This window comes from Lygodium microphyllum, chromosome 18 (assembly GCF_053477565.2).
Source record: "Lygodium microphyllum isolate KBCC chromosome 18, Lygodium_microphyllum_v1.1.10, whole genome shotgun sequence".
NCBI lineage: Eukaryota > Viridiplantae > Streptophyta > Polypodiopsida > Schizaeales > Lygodiaceae > Lygodium > Lygodium microphyllum.
Window position 1 is genome coordinate 11,643,988 of NC_141152.1, and position 25,495 is coordinate 11,669,482.

Here is a 25,495-nt window from a genome sequence, read left to right on the forward strand (position 1 = left end):
GGGCTGAATTTACTCAGTCATTGACTGTTTTACACAGTCCACAGGCAGCCCAAAACAGGGCAGCCCTCTGTCATTACACTTTATGCTCATGCTACATAGTCATTTAATGCCCGATTATGCTCGGTTGGTACCTATGCATATGGGAAAGTATGCCTATGGTTTGTCTATGGTTTTGAGCTTGGATTGAGCTACTGTTTGCTCAATTTTGAACGTTTATTTGCTACTGGAATATTCAGGGCTGAAGCTTATTTACTTATACCGCCTCTTGACTATGCATCTTTTAATTCATGTGAGCATTGTCTTTATGGTAGATAGACTAGGAATACGCATAAGAAGTTTGGTAGGACACACATGAGTGAGCCCCTGGCATTGGTACATTCGGATGTCTGTGGGTCCATGCCCTGTCAGTCTATGGGTGGTGCAAAATATTTTATGACGTTCATTGACGATTTTTCGTGTAAAGTCTGGGCTTACCCCATTAAGCTTAAGTCAGATGTCTTGGCTGTGTTTCAGAGATGGCTTGCATTGGTTGAGAATTAGAGTGGGTATAGGCTGAAATGCCTTAGGACTGACAATGGGAAAGAATATGTAACACGTGTCTTTGAGCAGCTATGTGACGAGAGGGGTATTAAGCGTCAGTTGACTACCCCCTATACCCCACCCCAGAATGGTTTGGCTGAGCGGATGAATAGAACCATTCAGGAGCGTGTACGTAGTATGCTTAGCCATGCAGGCCTACCACAAAGCTTTTGGGCTGAGGCAGCCAGTATAGCTATGCATGTCATCAATAGATCATCTTCCAGTGGTTTGAATTTTCAGGTTACAGAGGAGGTATGGACTAGGAAACCTCCGTCTTATGTGCATCTATGTGTCTTTGGATGTGAGGCATTCTGCTATGTACCCAAGGACAAGCGGACTAAGTTAGATCCTAAGAGTGTCAAATGCATTTTCCTTGGCTATGGAGATGCAGGCGAGATGGGTTACTGCCTCTGGGATCCGCAGGCGCGGAAAGTCATCCGCAACCATGTTGTAGTCTTTCATGAAGACAAGATGCATAGGCAGCTTGTCTTGAGAAGGTGGTAGAGATACGTAGGGTTATATTTCAGGAGGAGCCACGTGCTCTTGCACAGCTAGTTGAACAGCTTGTAGCAGCAGTGGTACACATGGCCAAGGTATTGGACAGGATGCTAGACATGCAACAGAGCGTGCAGTGAGAGTCTACTAGAGTTAGGCGTCCACCTGATCGATTTGAGTCCTTGATACATGATGTCTTGGTTACAGATGCAAGAGAGCCTCTCACCTATGATGAGGCTATGCGCAGGGGTGACAGTTACTCTTGGGAGAGGGCTACGCAATCTGAGATGGACTCCTTGCATAAGAATATGACTTGGGATTTGGTTGCATTGCCTTACGGCAAGAAGGCTTTGCCATACAAGTGGGTGTATAAGCTGAAAATTACCCTGGGAAACCGCATGCTGACTTATAAGGCAAGACTTGTTGCTAAGGGTTTTAAAAAAAAACATGGAGTTGACTTTGATGAAGTCTTTTCTCCTGTGGTCAAGATGACTACCCTACGCTTAGTTTTGGTCTTAATCGCGCAGCTTGACTTGGACATGTATTAGATGGATGTCAAGATTGCATTCTTGCATGGGGATTTGCATGATGAGATATACATGGAGCAGCCAAAGGGCTTTACAGAACCTAGCAGGGAGCACCTAGTGTGTAAGTTAAAGAAAAGTCTTTATGGCTTGAAGCAGGTACCTCGGGAGTGGTATCATAAGTTTGATGCTTTTATGTAGTCACAGGGCTACAACAAGAGTTCCATGGATCCATGTCTTTACACGAAGACAGCTCGTGATGGCTCATTGGGACATGCCTCTCACATTCTTGGTATGTGCATTAAGCGCAATAGGCATTAGGGACTACTCTATCTCTCTTAGAGGGAGTACATTCATAAAGTCCTTGAGCGTTTTCGCATGCAAGATGTAAAGCCTATTGGCTGTTCATTATCTTCTTATGTGAAGGTCTCACAAGTCGATTGTCCGTAGACATATGAGCAGAGGGCCAAGATAGCCAAGATTCCTTATGCATCAGTCGTGGGCAGTTTGATGTATGCCATGATAGCCACTCGTCTAGATATTGCCTTTGCAGTTGGTGTTGTGGCACGCTATATGGGTACACTTGGCAAGAAACATTGGGATGCCGTGAAGGGTATCATGCGATACCTGAAGGATACAGTAGATATGTGAATTTGCTATGGTAGCCAGGATACAGGAATTGTAGGCTACACAGACTCCAATTATGCAGGACATGCAGATAGCAGGAAGTCCACTTCTGGCTATGTATTCATCTATGCTGGAGGTGCTGTCTCTTGGATGTCTAGGGTTCAGAATTGTACGGCTCTCTCTACCACTGAGGCCGAGTATGTTGGAGTCACTGAGGCTTGCAAGGAGGCCATATGGTAGGGCGGTTTGGTTCATGACCTTGGGATTGATTCTATATCTATGCTGCATTCGGATTCTACGAGTGCTATTCGGCTAGCTAAGAATTTGGTCTTTCATGCGAAGACGAAACACATTGAGATAAATCTTGCAGATATGCTCATGAAAAGCCTCACTACTGAGCACTTTGCCTTTCTCAGGACATTGATGGGTGTTGGATGAGATGACGTTTTTCCTCATCTTGTTGTATATGTGTACATTGTACTGTCTTTTCTTTTTCTTTTTCACTCATTGGGGCAGATCTGCCTTTAAGTGGGAGATTGTTGGGGGTAAAGGCGCCTCTGCCTAGCCGCCCGTGTATTACTACACTGACAGTATCTGCCACTGCACACTCTAGGTGGTGGGCGCCCGTCACCATTACTTTATTCTTTATTCTTTTAGTGACAGTTTGAATAAAGGAAGGCCCGGTCACACATTGTGATCGTTGGAGTTCCCATTTGGTCTCTCTCTCTCTTGCTCTTGCTCTCCCACCATAGCTCTCCTGTGCAAGCTTCGATCCTTCTCACTTTTCAAAGCCATGGGTACCAGTGTGCCTTGCTGAAGAAGGAAGAGGTTAGCCACGAACTATGAATTGTAATGTCTGCCTAAAGGGCTAGAAGGCCAGTGGAAGGGCTGTTAGTGAGCTGCCAGTGGAGGAGGATGCTACCAGTAGTAAGAGGTTGTATAGCAGTATGGTGGAGCTGTAGAGAATAGCCTCTAGCAGACTGGCTGAGCTGCTAGCAGTAGAACGCCGAAGTAAAACGCGGCAATAAAATGCAGCGATAAGGGAGGTGGAGGTGGCAGCAACAGCCCTGAATGCATGCTGGAAAACAACAAATGTAGGAGGGGGCAGCCACCAGTTAGAGTGTTGATTCAACGAAAAAAGAAAAGAAGTGGATGCCAAACCCACCACCGGTCTTTGCCTTCATTGGAGTGGAGGATCTTTGCCACTGTTTAAGCAGATCTAGCTCTGATGCCATGTCAAGAGACGATGCACCAATGAGATAGTAGGGTTTGCGGGGAGGAATACGGAGTGAACTCAGCAAACACTTAGAAGAGAAGAGAAGAGAGAAGCAGCTCTGATGAATGGAATGAATGTGATACAAGGGAACAAGGGTGCCGTAGCACAAGGAAGATGATGAAGACAGCCACAAATCACGAACCACAATGTCCTCTTCAAGGGATGTGAGGGTGGTGGAGAGGCCGGAGAGAAGAGGTGACGGACTGAATGAATCAGCCGTAAGGAATGAATGAGAGAGTGGCCTATAAATAGGCACAATCAATCTAGGGTGGCGCCCCTTTTTGGGCTGCAAACCCTAAACACAAAACGCAGAAATGCAAAAACGCAAACTGCGGGTGAAGGGTTTCTCAACATGCTATTCCCACATGCATCACACTAAACAATGTAATCTTTTTGGAGATCTGGCAAGATCAACACTGGATTCGAAGTAAGCTTTCCTTTTAGCTTATTGAATGCTATAATTTCTGTATTAGCCCATGTAAATGGAACTCCCTTCTTTTGCAATGCATGAAGTGGTGAAGTAGTTTCTGTAAAGTGGCGTATGGGCCTTCTATTGTATGAACACAATCCCAAAAGGTTGTGTGCATCATGCAAGGTTCTCAAATGAAGCCTGTTGTGTATATATCACTTTTGCAAGATCCATTCTAACACCATCTTTTGAGACAATATGCCCTAAGAAGTGAATCTCTGACATGAGGAATTCACTCTTTTTTGCATTAATTAATAGCTTGTGTTTTCTAAGTTCCTTAAAGAAAATAGTCAAATGTATCGGTTGTTCTACGTCATTCTTTGAAAGACTATGATGTCATCAAAGAATTTGCCAATGAAAAGCTGTAGGGTTGAAAAAATCAATCCATCATGTGATTAAATGTTGCAGGTGCATTTGTAAGCCCAAATGGCATGACCAAGTATTCGTATAATCCAAAAGTGGTCCTAATAGCTATCTTGTGCACATCTTTTGGCCTTATATGTATCCGATGATATCCACTTTTAAGGTATATTTTGCTAAAGATTCCCTTTAACCCATCAAGGATATTATAAATTGTTCACGATGAATGTGTATTGCAAGGTGTGGTAATCAATACACATTCATCATGAACCATCCTTTTTTTGCACAAGGAGTATAGGTGAGCAAAAGGGTGATGAACTAGGCTGAATCAACCCTTTTTCCAACAACTCATTAACATGACTCATTATTTCTTGTTGGTGGGTAGCACTCACTCTATATGGTGGCCTGCTTGGAGGCGTAGTACTAGGCACAAGGTCAATAGAATGATCCTTTGGCCTTTTAGGTAGTAATTCTCTAGGTAGGGAGTTCGAAAAACAATCTTGGAATTCTTTTAAGAATTCTGCCCACTCATTATTCAGCATTGATACACTAGACTTAGCATCATCTTTACCATCATCTTTTACAAAACTTATGTATGTAGAAAGATGATTTTTCATTATTGAAGAAATTGTTGAAGTAGACACAGGAGGAATAGATTTTGCCTTCAACTTTACATCAAGAACATGTTGCCTTCCTTTATGAGCGAGATAGATTTTCCCATTATATACATTAATCATTGCATGCACTCTATGAGACCATGGAATATTGAATAAGACATTGCAGCCCTCCAATGGCATAATGTGAAAATCCTCACTATCCACATGACTACAAATGAATTCACAGTTTTCCAATGATAGGGGTGATTGGCTTTGCATGTCTAGGACAACCCAAACTAGCCTTACCCATGGGACCCATCTCTAATGCCTAACTTGGTTGTCAATTTTGGGGAAATGAAGTTGGCATGAGCTCCTGCATCAAAGAAAACTAAAGCAAGCTGATCCCTCATGTTGCCCCATGCATGACATAGCTCTGAAGCATATGTGTTTGGTTACTCACCAACAAGATCGGATACCAATCCATCAGAAGTTTTATGCTTCTTGCCTTTCCGATCCTTATTGTCATTTGTATGGTCTTTAGACTTACGTTCTAGGCATTCATGTGCTGTATGCCCCTCTTGTTTACAAAAATGGCATTTGTTTGAATCATACAAGGCCTTTCTTTCAATAGCTTTCTTAGCACTAGCAAATGACCTTTTGCCTTGTCTATCCTTTTGAAAGAATGGATTTGAGTGATTTTCAGCATGTTGATCCTTTTTTGAGGATTTGAACTTGTTTCAGTCTTGCTGCCCTTATTTTCAGCATTGTCCTTTGAAGCATCTTTGCTTCTCTTGAATCTTGTGACTTGTCCTTTCATCAATGCACAAGTTGTATTTGCATTTTCAATCAATTGTGCCATGTTAGTCACTTTTGTCTTGGTGCAATAGTCACGAATTTCTTTGAGTAGACCACAACAGTAGGTCTCTATTAGCTCAGCCATCGTGACCTCATGAAAAGATCTAACTGACAACAAAGCTGTCTAGAATTTGTTCGTGTACTCTTCCAAATCAACATAATGAATTGCATCTAATTTGTGCCAAGCTGTTGTCACATCCACTACAAAACTTTTTTGTATGGTCTTTAGACTTACGTTCTAGGCATTCATGTGCTATATGCCCCTCTTGTTTACAAAAATAGCATTTGTTTGAATCATACAAGGCCTTTCTTTCAATAGCTTTCTTAGCACTAGCAAATGACCTTTTGCCTTGTCTATCCTTTTGAAAGAATGACTTTGAGTGATTTTCAGTATGTTGATCCTTTTTTGAGAATTTGAACTTGCTGCCCAAAAATTCAGTCTTGCTGCCCTTATTTTCAGCATTGTCCTTTGAAGCATCTTTGGTGCCCTTAAATCTTGTGACTTGTCCTTTCATCAATGCATAAGTTGTATTTGCATTTTCAATTAATTGTGCCATGTTGGTCACTTTTGTCTTGGTGCAATAGTCACGAATTTCTTTGAGTAGACCACAACAGTAGGTCTCTATTAGCTCAGCCATCGTGACCTCATGAAAAGAGCTAACTGACAACAAAGCTATCTAGAATTTGTTCGTGTACTCTTCCAAATCAACATAATGAATTGCATCTAATTTTTGCCAAGCTGTTGTCACATCCACTACAAAACTGTTTGTGAGCCATTGAGAAGAGAAAACCTGTTTGAATTGCACCCAAGTTGCTAGTGCCTTGCCTTGCATCAAAAGGGTGGTTGTCCACTAGTGAAGTGCATTTTCTTTTATATTTGTGGCTGCCTTGGGCTGCCTTGCGGACTTTTGATGGCAATTGTTAAATGAAGGTAAGAGCCTTCAGTCTATCCTGCATACCATTAAAGATTTCAAATTTGACTGCTGCCCCACCTCCTTTGTAGTCTTTAACTTTACCCAAAGGAGCCAAGTTATCATAAACGGGTGGCTGACGTATGCCTAGTAGTGTCTCTCCCAAGTGACCAAACATTCTAGTTTGCATACCTGACTGCATACCAATGTTACCATATATGCCAATGTGCATTTGGGGCTGCATTGCTCCATGATAGTTCTTGTGAACACCTAACAGACGTTGCTAATGGATGATCATGTTGCTGAATTGGAGTTCCTTGCACATTTGGCATTACAAGTGCCGGTGTATGCAATGCCTTTGGCTGAAAAGTTTACCCATGAGCCTCACTTGGTTGCTTAGAATGTGAATCAAAATTTTTTCCCTTTTAACATCAGGAACTGACTGCATAAAATTAGCAAATTGAGGTTGCTGAAGTAATTGTTGCAAGTTTATAACAACACTTGTTAACTATGCTATAAACATTGCATTTTCTTCCTGAGCGCCTTGGACTTGTGGAATTACATGTGATTGAGCTTTATGCTCACTGATCACATTTGTTGCTTGGTGTCCTAAAGCATTTTCAGCATTTAGACACTCAAAACCATGTGTTGAGTGCCTTTCTAGAGGGGATTCCTGTTCCTCACTCTTAGTACCACTGTTGTGTGAAATCTTTTACTACTTGCCCCTTGTTGTACATTGTTTTTAGCGAGTATAAAGCTTGCTATAACTGAATTGCATCAAACCAAAATGCATATGTTTGCTTCTTGAGATGGCCATAAGTTTAGCTCCTTTCGAAAGTTGGTGATGTCCCGACAACGAAACCACCACATTTTAGCAAACACTTAATTCACCTTAACTGTAAATCTAGCAAGAAAATACCCCAGACAACTAGAGCTAGAGCGCTCCTGCACCATACATTGACATGTGTGGGCCCCAAAGCTTGGTGCCCCTTTCAGTATTTCTATGCGTGAAATTGGTTATAAATGGTTGTGTTTTAGTGATTTCTCACGATATAAACGATCCACAGGTGCACAATGGCCTTGGCACCTTCATTGCTAGCCTCCAACCAAGTGTAGAGTGTTTAAAACTACGAATGAACACTTCAGCCTACCAAATCCTAAAAATAATAGTAAGTATTTGAATCCAATTTTACGGAGTCTTTGTTATGATAACGCTCTTGCATAGTACCATACAGTCCCTTGTCGTTGCTCTCATAAATAGGGGGGTTTATCACTTTCTTCATGACTCAATTGTCTAAAATTGTACTTGGCTTGAGATCTCAAAGAAGAAGGATTTTAGCCCATAGTGCTGTCATAACATGTTTTTCTGATATTTAGCGCAAGAGCAACAGCATACCTTGTTGTGTATGGAGTTATGAGGTTGCCCAATGGAATCCCCATGCCAAGAGGAGAAAAATTGGCTACTATCCACACTCTAGCTATGTTGTAAGCTTATTCCATGGTTGAAATTTACAATTTTTTGTAGTAAGAAAAATAAGATTGATTGTCTCCTTGGGTTGCTCCAAATGAGAGAGAAGTTCCAAATAACCAAGATGAGCTTTCCAAATGAGTAACCACTTGCTCCTTAATCATATCACATTTTTATTAAGGGCTAATTAATGACCTAGTTATTAATCATAAGTGAGTTGCTTGCTAAGCAAAACTTTAGCTCAGGGTTTGCTTAATAACTTAAGTGCCCTAAGTAAGCTGTTTACTAGGCAAAACTTTCAATCTAACTCAATTTTAAGGTGCAAACTTTCAATTTAATGAAAGTTTCATATTGCACCTTGTTTCTTTAGCTTTGGCTATGTAACACATGACCCGCACACTCCTCCACCGCATGTCCCCTAGTGTCAAATTCTTCATTGCCAATCATTAAATTCATAAGTTCATTTTTCATTTTAGTGATAGGTACCATGTAGTTTTGTATTTTATGTTATTGTATGGTATTGTAGCTTGTGTATTTGACAACTATGATTATAAGTTAGTTTGGTTTTAGCCCTTATATTGAGTGCTTGAGCATATTTTTCTTAGAATCCCAATGGAAGAGTTGAGTGGTATCATTCAAGCCATTCAAAGCTGTCAAGAGGAGAATCAACATAGCAATTGGTCAAACAAAAAAAAGTTGAGAAGCACAAAGAATTCAAGGAAAGAAGCCCATTTGCTTCAAGGAGAAAAAGTCATAGTAATGAAAGGAGCCATTGAAGAAGCCCAACTACTTCTAGGAGGGATAGTTGAAACAAGTGAAAGGTCTTATTCTAACAAATCACATCGAAGTCCATCATCTTCTTCAAAATCATTTGGTGCCTTTTGTGATGGATTCTCATTAAGTAACAGAGAGTCACATTCTCCTTTGTGGAACACCTTGTCATTGTGATAGAGGTGTCGACATTCTTCATCCTTATCTCCACCTTCATACTCGGATCAAATTTAGTTTGTATGGTGGTTCTCAAAATCTTGATTTTCTTCTGAAGTTATTCATCCATTTCATACCTTATATGGTCATGAAAAATATATATAAAAATAGAAGAGATCAAGTTTATAGCTCTACATTTGACAGACCTATTTCACACTTGCTAGATGGAGTTGGAATATTATCATGCTGCCCTAAAATCCTGGCAATGCGTCGTTTGCATGATACAAGGCCATTTCCTTTGTGAGGCAGATTTTATCGCCTTTTTTGAGAGGGGTCTGGGCCTCTACATAGAGTGATGGACTACGAGGATCAGAGAGCATGCCATTTTGGCTCTCTCTCTCTCTCTCTCTCTCTCTCTCTCACACACGTGCGCGCACGCGCGCGCACACACACAAACCGGCAATTATATTAATCACATGAGAAGTACAAGTGTCACGATAGAGTAGTAGAAGAAATTGCTACATGCCAAGAATCTAAATCCTCTTGGGGAAGAAGGCCAGTGTGCTGAATAAAATCGAATTGCCAATGGAAAAGACCCTTCAGCCTAGCAACATGACTTTGAACCCTAGAGGCAGAATGAAAGATGAAGGCATTCCAGGTGAACCAATTGTCCAACAACCCCAGAAACCCCCCCTGAAAAAAAAAAAACCAAAAAAGAAGTTGAGCAGCCCATCTCAGCCTGCATCGCAATGTGGATGGCATTGTATGATCACTATCTCTATTTTCTCGACATCATCATCATTATTGATTCTAATAATCAGATTTTGATCATTTATATTTAATATTTATCCATATGCTTGATAGTAGGTTGTCATTTGTTTTCTCAATAATTTGTGTGCTTACTAGCTTGAGTCCTCAAACCTTGTTGATTGCATTGCAAATGAGATATAAGGTCTATTTGCTGTCCAACATTCATGAGCACCCTTTTTTTAATTTACCCATATGTGTGATAGTAGGTTGCTATTTGTTGACTTAGATCTAGAACTTGTTAATGAGAATAGTACCTTTATCAAGATGTGGATAGCAAGCACCAATGTTAAAGAAGCTCGAATCCTTGATCTTCATGACGAAGCTTCACTTGTTACACTTGTGCTTGAACGGACATGAAATAGAGAGTTTAAAGATAGTGAAACCCCTAAGCTTTCTCATTGAGCTACTTGCATTCTAGATTGAAACACAAGGCCTTTTGGTTGTCCAGCATCCACGAGCTCCTTCCAGCTTAAGACTGCTTTCTTCAATGAGTCATGTGAGTAATCTGATGTCTTTGTCGACTGAATGCTTGAGAACCCACACATTTGGTTCCAAGATGTTTCCTTCCCAGACCCACCACCTCCCCACTCCTTTTTTTCCCATTTCCTGTTTTCCACTGTTGTTTTCTTCCTCTTTTTCTTTCTTATTTTCTCTTGCACCCTTTCAGGACTATTAAAAGCATTTTTAAAACTGCGAAGGGTTTATTTTGATGATCAGGACTTCACTCAAACACTGGCATAACTATTTTTCACTGCGAGTTGTTTGAATCAGATTTTTCACACCTACCACTATCTTGGCTGTCGATTGCAATGATGCCAGAGAGTTGATTGAAAGTATAGTTTCATAAAAGTTGGAGTAGTACTTTTCGTTCTTTGAAAATGCAGTTTCATAAAGCTAGAATAGAAAATTTTGGTTGTTTCTGCATGTTTTATAGGACTGCAAGATTGTTTTTTTAAATTTAATCTTGGGTTTTACTCCCTTTATTTGCAGACCATAAATGATGGTGATATGGCATTACTAGACATGGGAGCCGAATACCATTTCTATGCTTCTGACATAACATGTTCATTTCCTGTACGATCTTTCTTCACCATGGAATCTTTAAGTTAGTGATTTTACTGGCTAAACCTTTGTGCATTATTAATTTTTGCCAGAGAACTCTTTACTCTTTCTGGTTTGATTTCTCTTGTGATTTTTGATTCTTACTCTGAATTTGGGAAGGAGATATATTATGCTGATGTTTGTGCAAATTTCCCATGCAAGTGAAGGACAGGCAATTAGAGGTTGGTGGAGGGTCATTCCAGCCATTTAGTGGATTGTGGAGGTTGAGCGAGAAGGAGAAAGTACTGTCCAAGCAGGTACTGGCAGGTTTTGGCCATTTCCAGCCAGCCAGGAAGGCTGCTCTTGCAGGGAGGACAGTAGCTGGAGATCCCATCTAGGGATGGGTGACATCCATCTGAGGCCTCCAGGCTGCTGGTAAACAGCATTTGATGCTATTTTACAGCAGACAGCCTCTAGTTCTAACGCTTTCTTGTGACAGAAACCTGGAAATTTTCTCTCCTCAGCTTTCTCTCTCCTCTACAAGCAGTCCCTCAGCAGTTCTCAGCCATACTTGGACAGCAGGGCAAGATTTACAGCAGTAATTAGGGGCTACCAGCCACCTCAGGTCCCGTGCTCAAATATTCAAGATGCAATACTGGGAACAATTGCTGGAAATGGAGTAATTTTAGTGTTTCCAAGAGGTCGGCCCATTCCAATTTGATTTGGGCCCATGTAATAGATATATATCCATATCTATATTTACATATCTATGTATATGAATATGTATATCTATATTTATGTATATGTGTAGGATGGAAAGAAGAGTGGCTGGGCTGGACAAGCGATGAAAGGAAAGAGACAGATGATGAGTTGAGAGGTGATGGGCTTAGAGGTGGTGGGCTAGATGTGATGGGTGGGAGAGGTGAGAGGTTGATAGTGACAGGTTGGGGAAACGAGAGTAAATGATGACCAAACAAGTTAGTGACTAGGCATGCGACGACCAGATAGGTTAGTGACGCAGGCAGATGACCATGAAATAGATGATAAGGCAAGTTCACCAAGGCTGGATAAGGGATGTGATGTGTCAAAGGTCAACAATGGGTAGCCGACGATGCTTGACAACTGATGTGACAGATAATTGATGTGATTAGATCGTGACTGGATGCTAATGCGATGAGAGAAAGAAAGAAAAATATATTTACACTTGCTGAGGCAACAAATGGTCTATGAGACAAAACCATGTAAAATGATAGCCGTTATTCGATATGAAAGTGTGATGTGCTAAATGATGGTGACATATAGTGCAAGAAAGATAAAGTGATATACAATGTAATACCCATATAGTGTTGTGACAAGAAGAGGTTGGGGTGAATATATGGAGCAATGCATTTCTACAACTGGTCACGATCAGGGGATATAGCATGTCCAATATCCTTGATGAGACAGAGTGGTAGCATTTGTAACGTGTCCCCTAGTATCATCCAGGACACGTCTTAGCAGTCCATCGGAAAGGATGTCTAGAAAGCTCCGCCCGGCACTCCCATGGAATGTTACGGGTTTTGCGATCTAGCTCTTTCCGCGTCTGCCACGTAGCGGAAGTATCCTGGCCGTTCCCACTTAGGATCGACCGGAATTAGGGTTTTCCTAATGGGTCACTAGCTAACAGCAACTAGCGTCAGACCCGAGCGAACTACTTTACGCAGAAACGCCAGGTCCGAAGCGGATTCACGCTGCACTTGGTTCAAGGAGAATGGGAAACGAGAGGGATGCAAAGCTCAACCTCTCTGCCATAAGGCATAGTGCCATTCCGTTCCCCTAAAATAACGTAAATCGGGTAAGACGTAACTCTAGGTTATCGTTCTCGTTATTCTTTTTGATGATGATGATCATTTCGCTGTTCTTCGAGATTTTTGAGAAAAGTTCCCGGCTAACCGGGACCACCCAACCTTAGGACGGACCCATGGCCCATCCTCCGCACTTTCCTCGGTTTGTTTTAGTTATGTAATTATCTAACACATTAATTTTACATATAACAATCAGCTTCTTTAATTAATCCTGTTAAGCACGGGTTCCTTCACGTAATCTTATCACGTGACATATAAAAAACAATATCAAGCAAGTTCTTTTAACATCTCATCATTTTATCTTTGAATTACAAGAAGTTCCGCCCGTAGGCTTGTCCATAATCTGCCCGAAGGCTAACCAGTAATCTCCAGGGATCACTATTCCAAGCTTCCGCCCGTCAACTAGTATGCGGGCCTCGAGATCCAATCTCGAGTCACGTTAGCCTCTTGTGCAGGACCCGGAAGGCGAGGGATTTACGGCCAGAGCCCCCCCTGGCACCCAAGCGTCCTCTTGCTCCAAGTAGAACTCAACGGAGGGACCTCTCGCGGCGGGTTCGGTCCACGTTCCCGGCGCGGTCAACAATCCCCTTGGTTAGGGTCAGGCAGGCAGTCGGGGATAACTGAAGCTGCCTCTCCCTTCAGGCCTTTAACCTGAAGTATAGGTACTTGTTTAATTTGTAATTCATAATTCAAACAGAGCCCTAAAATCTCTAGTAAGCACAAACATTTCCATTAATCAACCCAGTTGTATGGCAAACTGCTAAGGAAGTGTTCTTTCCTTTTTTCCCTTGTGAATCAATCACAAAATGATTTCATACATGTTACACAAGTCCTGCGATGGAATAATCTGTTTAGATTCTTTAGGCTATGTCAGACCTAGGGTTTTTTCATTTAGGGACAAACCCTAGTTTCTTATCTTTATGAAATTATTGTCCTTATGGTAAAGAAAGTAGTCAAGTGTTAGGGTATGAATGTTTCTATGTTTAGATTGGTTCGGTTAGCTTGTGGAAGGTAATCTTACTTGTCTTGTCACGGTTTTACTATCCTTGTGACAATTAACTTTCCCAATCAATACAGTTTAATTTGGCATATAGCATAAATGCCAAGATGATACAAAGGCGACAATACTCCTTGGAACAAAAGACTTAGCTGAGAATTTAGTGTATACACACTTTATTAGTTCCAAGTCCTCAAATAGTAGGGGAAAAGTGTTAATAGAGTGTCATCCAGCAATTCCCCATTACATTTTCTTTCCAAATGGGTTCGTACATCTAATTTTTATACTTGTTAATTCCTAACATTTAACTTCCGTTTTCTTTAAAGATGAACTTATGCCAAATAACAACAGTTGCCTTGCTAAGATGCGCAACTAGCAAAGATTCCTCCCTAGTAATTTGAGTATCGAAGAAACCTTCCATGAATTTAGCCATTTTACCATGATTCGTTGCGAAAGGAATAAGACTAATGGTGCAAGATATAATTTCTACACTTTTAGGAATATATTACTATAGTAAATGGTTAATCTTGCCTATAATTTTATAATGCTAGATGCAATTTGAAGAAAGCTAATTTGTATACATTGTCATTCATAAGCTAAATCCTTCGTTAAAAATAACTCGAACAAATATATCTTTTCTTAACAAATTTCCTTTGCATGATTGACTTAAAACCAAATTAACACCAAGAAGAAAAACCTGGCTTTGAGGTGAGATATCCACATGGATACCGGGAGATGACCCTCCCGCCGCTACACCTTGGACTTTCTTCGGCGGCATCGTAGTTCGAATGTGAGATAGCCTTTTCCTTTTTCTTCTTGGAATTCCATCGTCTTCTCCTTCCTTATCTTTTACCTTTTTCCCACTCTTCCTCCTTCACTCCCTCTTTTCACTCCCTCTGCTTCCCTCCCTATCTTTTATCTCACGGCTATATTCTTCCTTACGGGATACCATACGAGGTCATGATGATGACTTGGATTTTTAGGACATGGGAGTGTGTGGACACCGGCTTGTTTGATAAGACTAAGAACACAAAGCTCAGCTACGAGAGCACTTGCTTAGGGGGGGGAAAATTTAAACCCGGGGGGGTAATAAGGGCTTTGGAGAGATTAAAATCCGGAGGGAAAAAAAACAAGGCTTAGGGGGGGGATTATACCGGGAGGGGGGGGGGAAACAATGCCTTACGGGGGGTTTAAAAACCCGGGGGGGGGGGGGGAAGAGAGAGAACAAGGGCCTTAGGGGGGGGATTTAAAACCCCGGGAGGGAGGGGAAGAACAAGGGGTTAAGAAGCCCACCTTGGAACCTTCCAAGGGGCTTCTGGAAGGGCCACGTGGGGGGGGCGGGGGGAGAAAAGCTAATTCAGTCCAAACGGCGGGACTGGACTGCAGCAGTCGATGGCGACGTGATGGAGGGCAGATGGTCGGCGTGGCAGTGGCGATTCGTCTCCCTTTTCTTCAGCTCGGAGCTATGGCGGCGTTCGGTTCTTCTCACGGCCCCCAGCCTTTTCTGTATAGCGGCCCCGTCCCCTCGTTTAAATAGTGGAGAGAGGGGGATCTTTGCTTCTTGTGTGTCGACACGCATGCCCCCCCCCTCCCTCCAAGGCTCCATCAAGGAGCTTAGTAGCTCCTTCTATTCCCCTCCCCCCTCCAGCTCGTCAGTCGGCTGGAGGGATAAGAGGGGGGAATAAAAAATTTTCAAAAGTCCGATTTATTTTTTTCCCACGCGGAATTTTACATTCTCTCCCCCTTGGAGGAATTGAGATGTCCTCATCTCGAGATAAACTGGGGATATTGATGGTTGAGAGTGCCTTCATCTACCCAAGTGGCATCCTCTTCGGGATAATCTTTCCACTGGACAATGCATTCTTTCAAGGTTCTAGATCTTAACTGTCTTTCCCTAACATCTAAGATCCTTTCTGGCCTTAGTTCAAGGACTCCTTGACTAGGCATTACAATTTGTTGATCATTAAGTACATGATTAGGATTGGGTACATATTTTTTCAATAGGCTGATATGGAATACATTGTGAACCTTTAGGTTCTCAGGGAGTTGCAATCTATAAGCATTGGGTCCTAGGCATTTGAGGATTTTATACGGCCTACAATACCTTGGACTTAGCTTCCTGCATTCTCCTAGGGATAGAGAACTCTTTTTAGGGCGTACTCGAATGAAGACCATGTCTCCTTCTTTGAAGACTCTTTCTTGACGTTTCAAATCTGCATATGCCTTTTGTCTATCCTTGGCTGCTTGTATGTCTTGTCTTATCGACCTTATTTGATCATCCATGTCCTCCAACATTTGTCTTGAAGCTTCAACTCTTAGGGTTGAATCAGAAAAGTTTAGGGGACTTCGACAATCATGACCATACAATGCTTGGAAAGGGGTCATTTGAATGCTCTGCTGGTAAGAAGCATTGTAGGCAAATTAAATTAATGGCAAGTATTGAATCCACCTCTTTGGCTCTCGAAAGCAGTATGCCCTAAGCATATCCTCAATGATTTGATTCACTCGCTCTGTTTGTCCATCCGTTTGGGGATGGTAGGCGGTGCTAAAACAGAGTTGAGTCCCAATAGCTTCAAAGATAGCTCTCCAGAAGTGTGATGTGAAGAGAGAATCTCGATCACTAATGATTCTTTTAGGTAACCCATGTAGCTTGAATATTTCCTTGATAAACAATCTTGCAATGTCAGAGGCTTTATAGTTTGTCTTTATTGGAATCAGGTGTGCAACCTTGGTAAGCATGTCAACCACAACCATAATGGAATTGTATCCTCCTTGGACTTGGGGTAAGCCCATAACAAAATCCATACTGATGAATTCCCATTTCATTTGGGGAATGTCAAGTGGTTGCAGTTTTCCTCGCATCATGACATGTTCGGCCTTGATACGTTGGCAAGACAAACATTCAGTGACATATTTGAGAACGTCACCTTTAAGCCTCTCCCAATGGTAGCTCTTCCTAACTGCATTAAGAGTTTTTGCATAGCCAGGATGTCCTGCGAAAGGGGAATCATGAGCTTTCCATAATATCTTCTACTTAAGTGACTGGCTTGTTGGTATACACAGCCTTGTTCTGTAGTAGACAAGCCTATTATCAATGGAAAATTCCTGATACTTAGCTTGCAACTTCTGATTCTGCTCCTTGGTAGATATTTCCTTTATCATTGTTTGGTAGGCCAAATCATGGCATGCTTCCTCTCTAGCTAGTTCAAGTATAGGGTTGTTTGGCATAGATACCTTTGTAGCCAGAGATCTGGCTGTTGATGGATTCTGCAAGATTAGGGAATTTAGGAATGCCTTGCGACTGAGTGCATCGGCAACTACATTCTCTTTCCCTGGTCGGTACTTGATTTCAAAATCATATTCCTCCAATACTTCGATCCACCGACGTTGCCTCATGTTGAGCTCGTTCTGGGTAAAAATCCATTTGAGACTCTTATGATCGGTTACTAGAGTAAACTTGTTACCCAACAGGTAGTGTCTCCAAAGCTTTAGAGCATGGATGATAGCTAATAATTCCAGATCATGCGTGGCATAATTCTTTTCATGACTCTTCAATTTCCTTGAAGAGTATGCTACTGGATGACCTTCCTGCATAAGTACACATCCCAAGGCAAGAATGCTGGCATCAGTTACTACCTCGAACTCTTTATTGAGGTCAGGAAGTTTTAGAATAGGTGCTGATACCAAACTTTGCTTCAATTTGTCAAAGCTATTTTGTTCGGGAGTTGACCATGTGATAGAAGTCTGCTTCTTTAGTAAGTCTGTAAGAGGTGCTGCAATCAAAGCATAGTTTTTGATAAAGACCCTATACCATCCTGTCAAGCTAAGAAAGCTACGTATTTCTTTGACGGATACTGGTATTGGCCATTCAAGCACATCTCTGACTTTGGCTGGGTCTACTGATATTCCCTCTGATGATACTATGAATCCCAGATATTCAATCTGACGCTTGAAGAATGCACACTTCTTCATTTTTGCATACAGCTTATGGGACCTCATTGTCTCAAGGACAATTCGAAGTTGAGGTTCATGATCTTTTTCCTGTTTAGAATAGACTAAAGTGTCATCGAAGAAGACAAGCACGAAATCATCAAGATATGGTCTAAAAATATCCTGCATTAATCTATTGAAGGTGGCAGGTGCATTTGTAAGCCCGAATGACATAACCAAGAACTCAAAGTGCCCATATCTTGTATTGAAGGCCGTTTTTGGAATATCTTCTTCCTTGATCCTTATTTGATAGTAACCTGACCTGAGATCAATCTTGGAGAAGGTCTTTGCACCTTGAAGACGATCCAGAAGCTCATCTATTCTAGGAATAGGATACTTGTTCTTGACTGTTGATGGATTCAACCCTCGGTAATCAATACATAGTCGAAGTGTCCCATCTTTCTTTTTCTGGAATAGTATTGGAGCTCCCCATGGTGAGTTGCTAGGCCGGATGTAACCCTGATCCAATAGTTGCTTGAGCTGTTCCTTCAACTCAATTGCTTCAGGTATGGACATTCTATAAGGTCTCTTTGCAACTGGTGCAGCTCCAGGCACTAGCCTAATTTCATGATCTACTTCTCTTGGAGGCGGAAGTTCAATCAATTCCTCAGGGAATACGTCAGCGTATTCCTTTAGCCAAGAAGGTCCTTCATGAGACTCTTGCTTTTGATCTAACTTGTTGAGTTTGATCAGGTAAACGGGTAATCCTTTTCTGACTCCTTTTATGATCCGAGATACTTTGGCTAATTGGATTCTTGGCACTCCTGCCTCACCTTGAGTTGTGACAAACTCCCTTTCAGAGTTTCGAAAGGAAACTTGACCCTTTCCACAGTGGATGTGGGCGTCATTAGGCTTAAGCCAATCCATCCCGAGTAGACACTCATGGATACCTAAATTCATGACTCTGAATTTGACTGAGGTTTTCTTTCCTCCCAGAAAGAATTTCTTCTTAGCAGTTTGCCTGGTACAAGTTACCTCATGACCGTTTGCCAATTCCACAAGCAGGGTAGGTGCTTCTACTGTGGCTATTCCTAATCTTTTTGCACATGCTGGTGAGATAAAGGAATGTGTACTGCCACAATCAATCAAGGTTTTGAAACCTTTACCTTGATAGTCCGACGGTGTTTGAATCACCGAGAACTGGCGATTCGGCCCTTTCTTGTGTAAAGCGGCATGGACTGTCGCTCTTTCGAATTCTGCTTCCATAGTCGGATCTTCCTCTTCTTCTTCTTCGCATCTTTGCCTATTGGCAATGCAGGCAGTTCTTCCTCTTCCACGGGTGGCGGCTCATTGACCGCGGCCTGCACCTTGGAAAGGCGTTTGACGATGTCTCCCGCTGAGCTTGGGACATTGCCTTTTGAAGTGACCGAGTTCGTTGCAGTGGAAACATCGGAGGTTTCGGCCATTACTTTGAGTAGGAACAAAGTTGTTGACGTTATTTGTCCTTGCTTTCTTCCTTTGTCCCTGATTGTGACCTTGAACTCTCTTCACTTGAGGTCTGAATGCTCCTCTGTTCGGGTCACTATAGGACCAAGTTTTGTTACCCCTTGGTCTAGCTTGCACCTCCTGAATTATAGGCGCCGCTCGAATGAGTGCATCCTGCAGATCTGATGGACGCATAGATTTGAGACGGGTATTTACGGGTGGATTTAAGCCTGCGCAAAATTTGGACACCTGCTGCGTCATGTCCATCTGTGGCGCATACTTTAAAAGTGAGACGAATTTAGAGTAGTATGCGTCCAGAGTGAGTCCTAACTGTTTTAGCTCGTAGAACTCATTCATTTTCTGTGTACGATATGCAGGTGGCAAATATCTCCCCTGCACGGCTTTCTTTAACTTCTCCCAGGTAACGGACCCCTCTGAAGTCCCTTGATCCCTGCACCATTGTTTCCACCATAGTCTAGCTTCGCCGGTGAGTTTTAACTTGGCGAGCATAGCCTGATTGGTAGGTGCAGTACCAGCTGCTTCAAAGTAATCCTCCATAGATTCAATCCAAATTTCAGCATCAGACTGGACGAATCTGCCTCTCCCGTCAAACTCGGGTGGCTTTATCTGCTTGAGGAGGAACTTCTTCTCCTGGGTCACAGCAGTACTTGATGTAGGGGGCGAATTTGGAACCTGTACCTGGGGTTGTGCCTGGATAAAAGTTTTCTTAACGTTATTATATGATAATTGACGTTAGCTTATCTTTAGTTCAGCTATCTCGTAAATCATGAAGCTACTTAACTTTTTAACAACTCTGATGTACAGCCAGATATTGATAAAAGAAGTCCTTATTTATATTTATATGGGCATAGCCTTATACAACGTCTCGTGTGATGATAATTCAATCATTACATTCAGTTTGGGGAGAACAACGTTGTATTGCATTTGTCTACAGGAACTGTGTAATAGTAGGGTTTTGGGTCATGGATCTTTAGGAATCGATAATTCATTGGAAGTTTAGGATACCCTTTTCGTTGGAATCCATACTTCTCATGGCGGCCCAACACTTTAATCCTGTCGGCTGGGATTACACGGGTTACTTCCTCATATACATATCAGTTCATTTCAACCCTCCGACCTTGAATATGTAAAGTCAAATTTACGTGAGCTTCCACAAAAATGAACAGCTTCACGACTTTCAAGTCTTTCAACCACTTGATCCTCTTTAGGTTGGTCTGTAGATAAACCGGTGGGCAGCTATGTAGTAGATTCCTGAAGATCCCGTCCATCTTCGTTCTATGTATAAAGGTGATGGATTATAAATCTGCTCCAGGATGTTCATCATCCCAATTCTTTGTCTATAAAGCGGAGAATGCATTGCAGTCATAAACATGACCCGAAACACCAAAAACTTGTTCCACGCTTCATAGTTCTGCAAGACAGCATTGAAGATGAGGAAATGTTTGGACAGTAACAATTTCTTTATTTCATTTTATTGAGATCTCATAAAAACAATTCCGTTGTTGGTCGGCTCTGATACCAACTGTAACGTGTCCCCTAGTATCATCCAGGACACGTCTTAGCAGTCCATCGGAAAGGATGTCTAGAAAGCTCCGCCCGGCACTCCCATGGAATGTTACGGGTTTTGTGATCTAGCTCTTTCCGCGTCTGCCACGTAGCGGAAGTATCCTGGCCGTTCCCACTTAGGATCGACCGGAATTAGGGTTTTCCTAATGGGTCACTAGCTAACAGCAACTAGTGTCAGACCCGAGCGAACTACTTTACGCAGAAACGCCAGGTCCGAAGCGGATTCACGCTGCACTTGGTTCAAGGAGAATGGGAAACGAGAGGGATGCAAAGCTCAACCTCTCTGCCATAAGGCATAGTCCCATTCCGTTCCCCTAAAACAACGTAAATCGGGTAAGACGTAACTCTAGGTCATCGTTCTCGTTATTCTTTTTGATGATGATGATCATTTCGCTGTTCTTCGAGATTTTTGAGAAAAGTTCCCGGCTAACCGGAACCACCCAACCGTAGGACGGACCCATGGCCCATCCTCCGCACTTTCCTCGGTTTGTTTTAGTTATGTAATTATCTAACACATTAATTTGACATATAACAATCAGCTTTTTTAATTAATCCTGTTAAGCACGGGTTCCTTCACGTAATCTTATCACGTGACATATAAAAAACAATATCAAGCAAGTTCTTTTAACATCTCATCATTTTATCTTTGAATTACAAGAAGTTCCGCCCGTAGGCTTGTCCATAATCTGCCCGAAGGCTAACCAGTAATCTCCAGGGATCACTGTTCCAAGCTTCCGCCCGTCAACTAGTATGCGGGCCTCGAGATCCAATCTCGAGTCACGTTAGCCTCTTGTGCAGGACCCGGAAGGCGAGGGATTTACGGCCAGAGCCCCCCCTGGCACCCAAGCGTCCTCCTGCTCCAAGTAGAACTCAACGGAGGGACCTCTCGCGGCGGGTTCGGTCCACGTTCCCGGCGCGGTCAACAACCCCCTTGGTTAGGGTCAGGCAGGCAGTCGGGGGTAACTGAAGCTGCCTCTCCCTTCAGGCCTTTAACCTGAAGTATAGGTACTTGTTTAATTTGTAATTCATAATTCAAACAGAGCCCTAAAATCTCTAGTAAGCACAAACATTTCCATTAATCAACCCAGTTGTATGGCAAATTGCTAAGGAAGTGTTCTTTCCTTTTTTCCCTTGTGAATCAATCACAAAATGATTTCATACATGTTACACAAGTCCTGCGATGGAATAATCTGTTTAGATTCTTTAGGCTGACGTATGTCAGACCTAGGGTATCTTCATTTAGGGACAAACCCTAGTTTCTTATCTTTATGAAATTATTGTCCTTATGGTAAAGAAAGTAGTCAAGTGTTAGGGTATGAATGTTTCTATGTTTAGATTGGTTCGGTTAGCTTGTGGAAGGTAATCTTACTTGTCTTGTCACGGTTTTACTATCCTTGTGACAATTAACTTTCCCAATCAATACAGTTTAATTTGGCATATAGCATAAATGCCAAGATGATACAAAGGCGACAATACTCCTTGGGAAAAAAGGCTTAGCTGAGAATTTAGTGTATACACACTTTATTAGTTCCAAGTCCTCAAATAGTAGGGGAAAAGTGTTAATAGAGTGTCACACAAAGCTCAGCTACGAGAGCACTTGTACAAAAAGATTTAAAAAGTGAGTGAAGGAATTTATGTAAGAAAAATGGAAGTCTGCAAGGTAGCCTAAGGACAAAGTAGGCTTAGGGATGTGACTTGAATAGTTTAAAGAAAAATCGGAAAAGGGCAAGGGCTTAGGGGGGGGAAAATTAAAACCGGGAGGGGAAACAAGGGGGCTTAGGGGGGGGAAAATTTAAACCCGGGGGGGTAATAAGGGCTTTGGAGAGATTAAAATCCGGAGGGAAAAAAAACAAGGCTTAGGGGGGGGATTATACCGGGAAGGGGGGGGGGGGGGGAACAATGCCTTACGGGGGGTTTAAGAACCCGGGGGGGGGGGGGGGGGGAGGAGAACAAGGGCCTTAGGTGGGGGATTTAAAACCCCGGGAGGGGGGGGGGGGGAAGAACAAGGGCTTAAGAAGCCCACCTTGGAACCTTCCAAGGGGCTTCTGGAAGGGCCACGTGGGAGGGGGAGGGAGAAAAGCTAATTCAGTCAAAACGGCGGGACTGGACTGCAGCAGTCGATGGCGACGTGATGGAGGGCAGATGTTCGGCGTGGCAGTGGCGATTCGTCTCCCTTTTCTTCAGCTCGGAGCTATGGCGGCGTTCGGTTCTTCTCACGGCCCCCAGCCTTTTCTGTACAGCGGCCCCCTCCTCTCGTTTAAATAGTGGAGGGAGGGGGATCTTTGCTTCTTGCGTGTCGACACGCATGTCCCCCCCCTCCCTCCAAGGCTCCACCAAGGAGCTTAGTAGCTCCTTCTATTCCCCTCCCCCCTCCAGCTCGTCAGTCGGCTGGAGGGATAAGGGGGGGGGGGATAAAAAAATTTCAAAAGTCCGATTTATTTTTTTCCCACGCGGAATTTTACAGCATTTAAATTGATCCCTGTTGGTAGATCTCTGTCATCTCTCTCTAGTGGAGCATGTGTGTCCGATGTTCCTGCACCCTTGGTTGGCATGCCGCTTTAATCTCTTCATTTGGCTAGACTGTCACCACTGTCTATGTAGGTGTAGTGTGTGTAGTCACTTTTTGAAAAAATCGATGAGTTGCTCAGTGTGACTGAGGTGTATGGAGGAGTTGTTAGGGCGATATCCAAAGTGGGGAAGGTGGTCCGTGTTGATTCCATATCTTGAGAGCACTAGTAGACTTGTGCATACTGTCACAAGGACGTAGAATTTTGAGATGCTTTAATCTTACCGATAACATTTAATTAAGCTATTAATCAAATGTGCAAGGTTGTTAGCAGATGTGATACATATGGCAATTATTTCACGGTAATAGACCAAGGGCCCCAAGGATGTAGTGGGTGCCAAAGGCAAAAGGTGTAATAAGTTATGTTTGACAGGTACGAGGTGGTGCCTGGTGTCAGATTCGGGCCTAGACTAATTTATTAGCCACTAATATCAGTGGTGATATTAGAGACTAGGCATTAATTAATTAATGAATGCTAGTCTAAAGGTCAATAATTATGTAGGGATACTTGGAAGACAAATTGGCCTAGCCAATTTAATTATTGGCTAGTGAAAGTAAATTTGTGAGCACTAGAATAATTATTAAATTAATTCTCAGAATTAATATTTTGAAAATTAGTTTAATAAGCTATATAATGTTGGAAAATGAGATTAGAAGGATGCCACTTCGCAAAACTTGCCCATGCAAGTGGAAAAAACGTTTTTAGGGATTGGTGGACGTCTATTCCAACCATTGTGAGAGAGAAGGAGGTTGTTAGAGAGTAAGGAGAGGTTGCTGATGTGATTTGTAGCCACCAGGGGTCAGTCCTACAGCGAGTGACAGCAATTGGGAGCCCTCCAGGAGCAGGTGATAGCAGCCCAAGGTCCGTCTGGTGCAGGTGACAGCATGTAAGAGGGGGCAATAGTTTTTTTGGTGGTCCTAAGCTGTAGGTGATAGTTTCCAAGCTTGTTTGAGCAGGGCAACAACAATTTTTCAGTGAAACTCTGAAATTTCTCTCCCTACAGCATTCTCTCTCATATCCTAGTGAAGTTGATAGTATGAAAGAAGGTCTCTACCATCATGGGGGATGCTACAAACTTTTCTTGAGTGATCTCATATGATATTGATGGTTTGCTATAGATTCTTTATGAGAGCATGATGAATTGTGGCTCTCAATCTGTGTCCATAGATACGTAGCTAGGCTAGGGGTCCAAAGAGATACTGCATACATCATGGATGGCATGACCAATGTGTGGGCCCTATGGAAGTACACTTGATGGCACTCTCTCTGTAGTATGGCTAATGTTGCATAGCCTTGTGTAAATCAATCCCTAGCTTTGTGTGCCATAGGGAATCTCCTAGTGAATATAGTAATTATGACCTCCAAGTAGACACATGAGTCCACTACCTACACATTTCCAATTTCTATAGTGAAGACTAATCTCCTCATTGGGATTGATGTCTGTTATATCTCTTGCTTGAGGTCAGATAGCGGTGGGGAGTATGTGTCAAATGAGTTTGATAACTTTCTGGCTGAAAATGGCATACGTAGGTAGCTTACCTGCAGCTACACTCCTCAGCAAAATGGGGTAGCTGAAAGGAAGAACATGGTCTTGATGGAAGCTGCTCATGCCATGATGAATGAGAAGAAGATGCCACTCTATTAATGGGTTGAGGCTGTTATGACAGCCATGTATATCTTGAATCGGACTCCCACTACAGGTATTCATGAGATGACACCGTTTGAGAAGCTGTATGGCTATAAGCCGGATGTAAGTCACATGAAAGTCTTTGGCTGTCTTGCTTATGTGCATAAAGACCCTTTTGTGAGACTGGAAGACTAAGCCAATATGATCAACATAAAGCATAATAGAGACTAATGTACTGATTATGTCCAGCCTATGTTCTCCTACTTGTGTGATGTGGTTTGCTATCTCGTTGATGTAGAATCCAAAGAGAGGAGGGAGGAGATGGCATCCTTGCTTCATGCCAACGGTGCTAGAGACCACATTTGAAAGATCTCTTTGGTATTTGGCGTTGTCCTATCACCCTCTCGTATGGTGCACAGATACCTCAGGTCATGTCTGATGGGATCCCAAGTGTTTGCAGCCTTTGTAGTAGTTTATCTCGTGAAACTATACCAAAAGCCTTGTGGAAATCCAGAAAGTA

The 25,495-nt window shown here is 42.5% G+C and overlaps 1 protein-coding gene across 7 annotated transcripts in view; it reads left to right on the top strand.

Annotated features, from left to right (window-relative positions):
- LOC148020585 (Metallopeptidase M24 family protein) overlaps positions 1-25,495 on the top strand; it is a 227,019-nt gene that overhangs the window by 36,205 nt on the left and 165,319 nt on the right. For 6 of the 7 annotated variants that reach the window (XM_087698371.1, XM_087698370.1, XM_087698367.1 and 3 more), the window contains one exon: positions 10,888-10,971. The exons of the other annotated variant lie outside the window; for it this stretch is intronic. In XM_087698371.1, the coding sequence (XP_087554497.1) occupies positions 10,888-10,971 (84 nt within the window). The remainder of the gene's footprint in view (positions 1-10,887; positions 10,972-25,495) is intronic. 7 annotated transcript variants of the gene reach the window in all.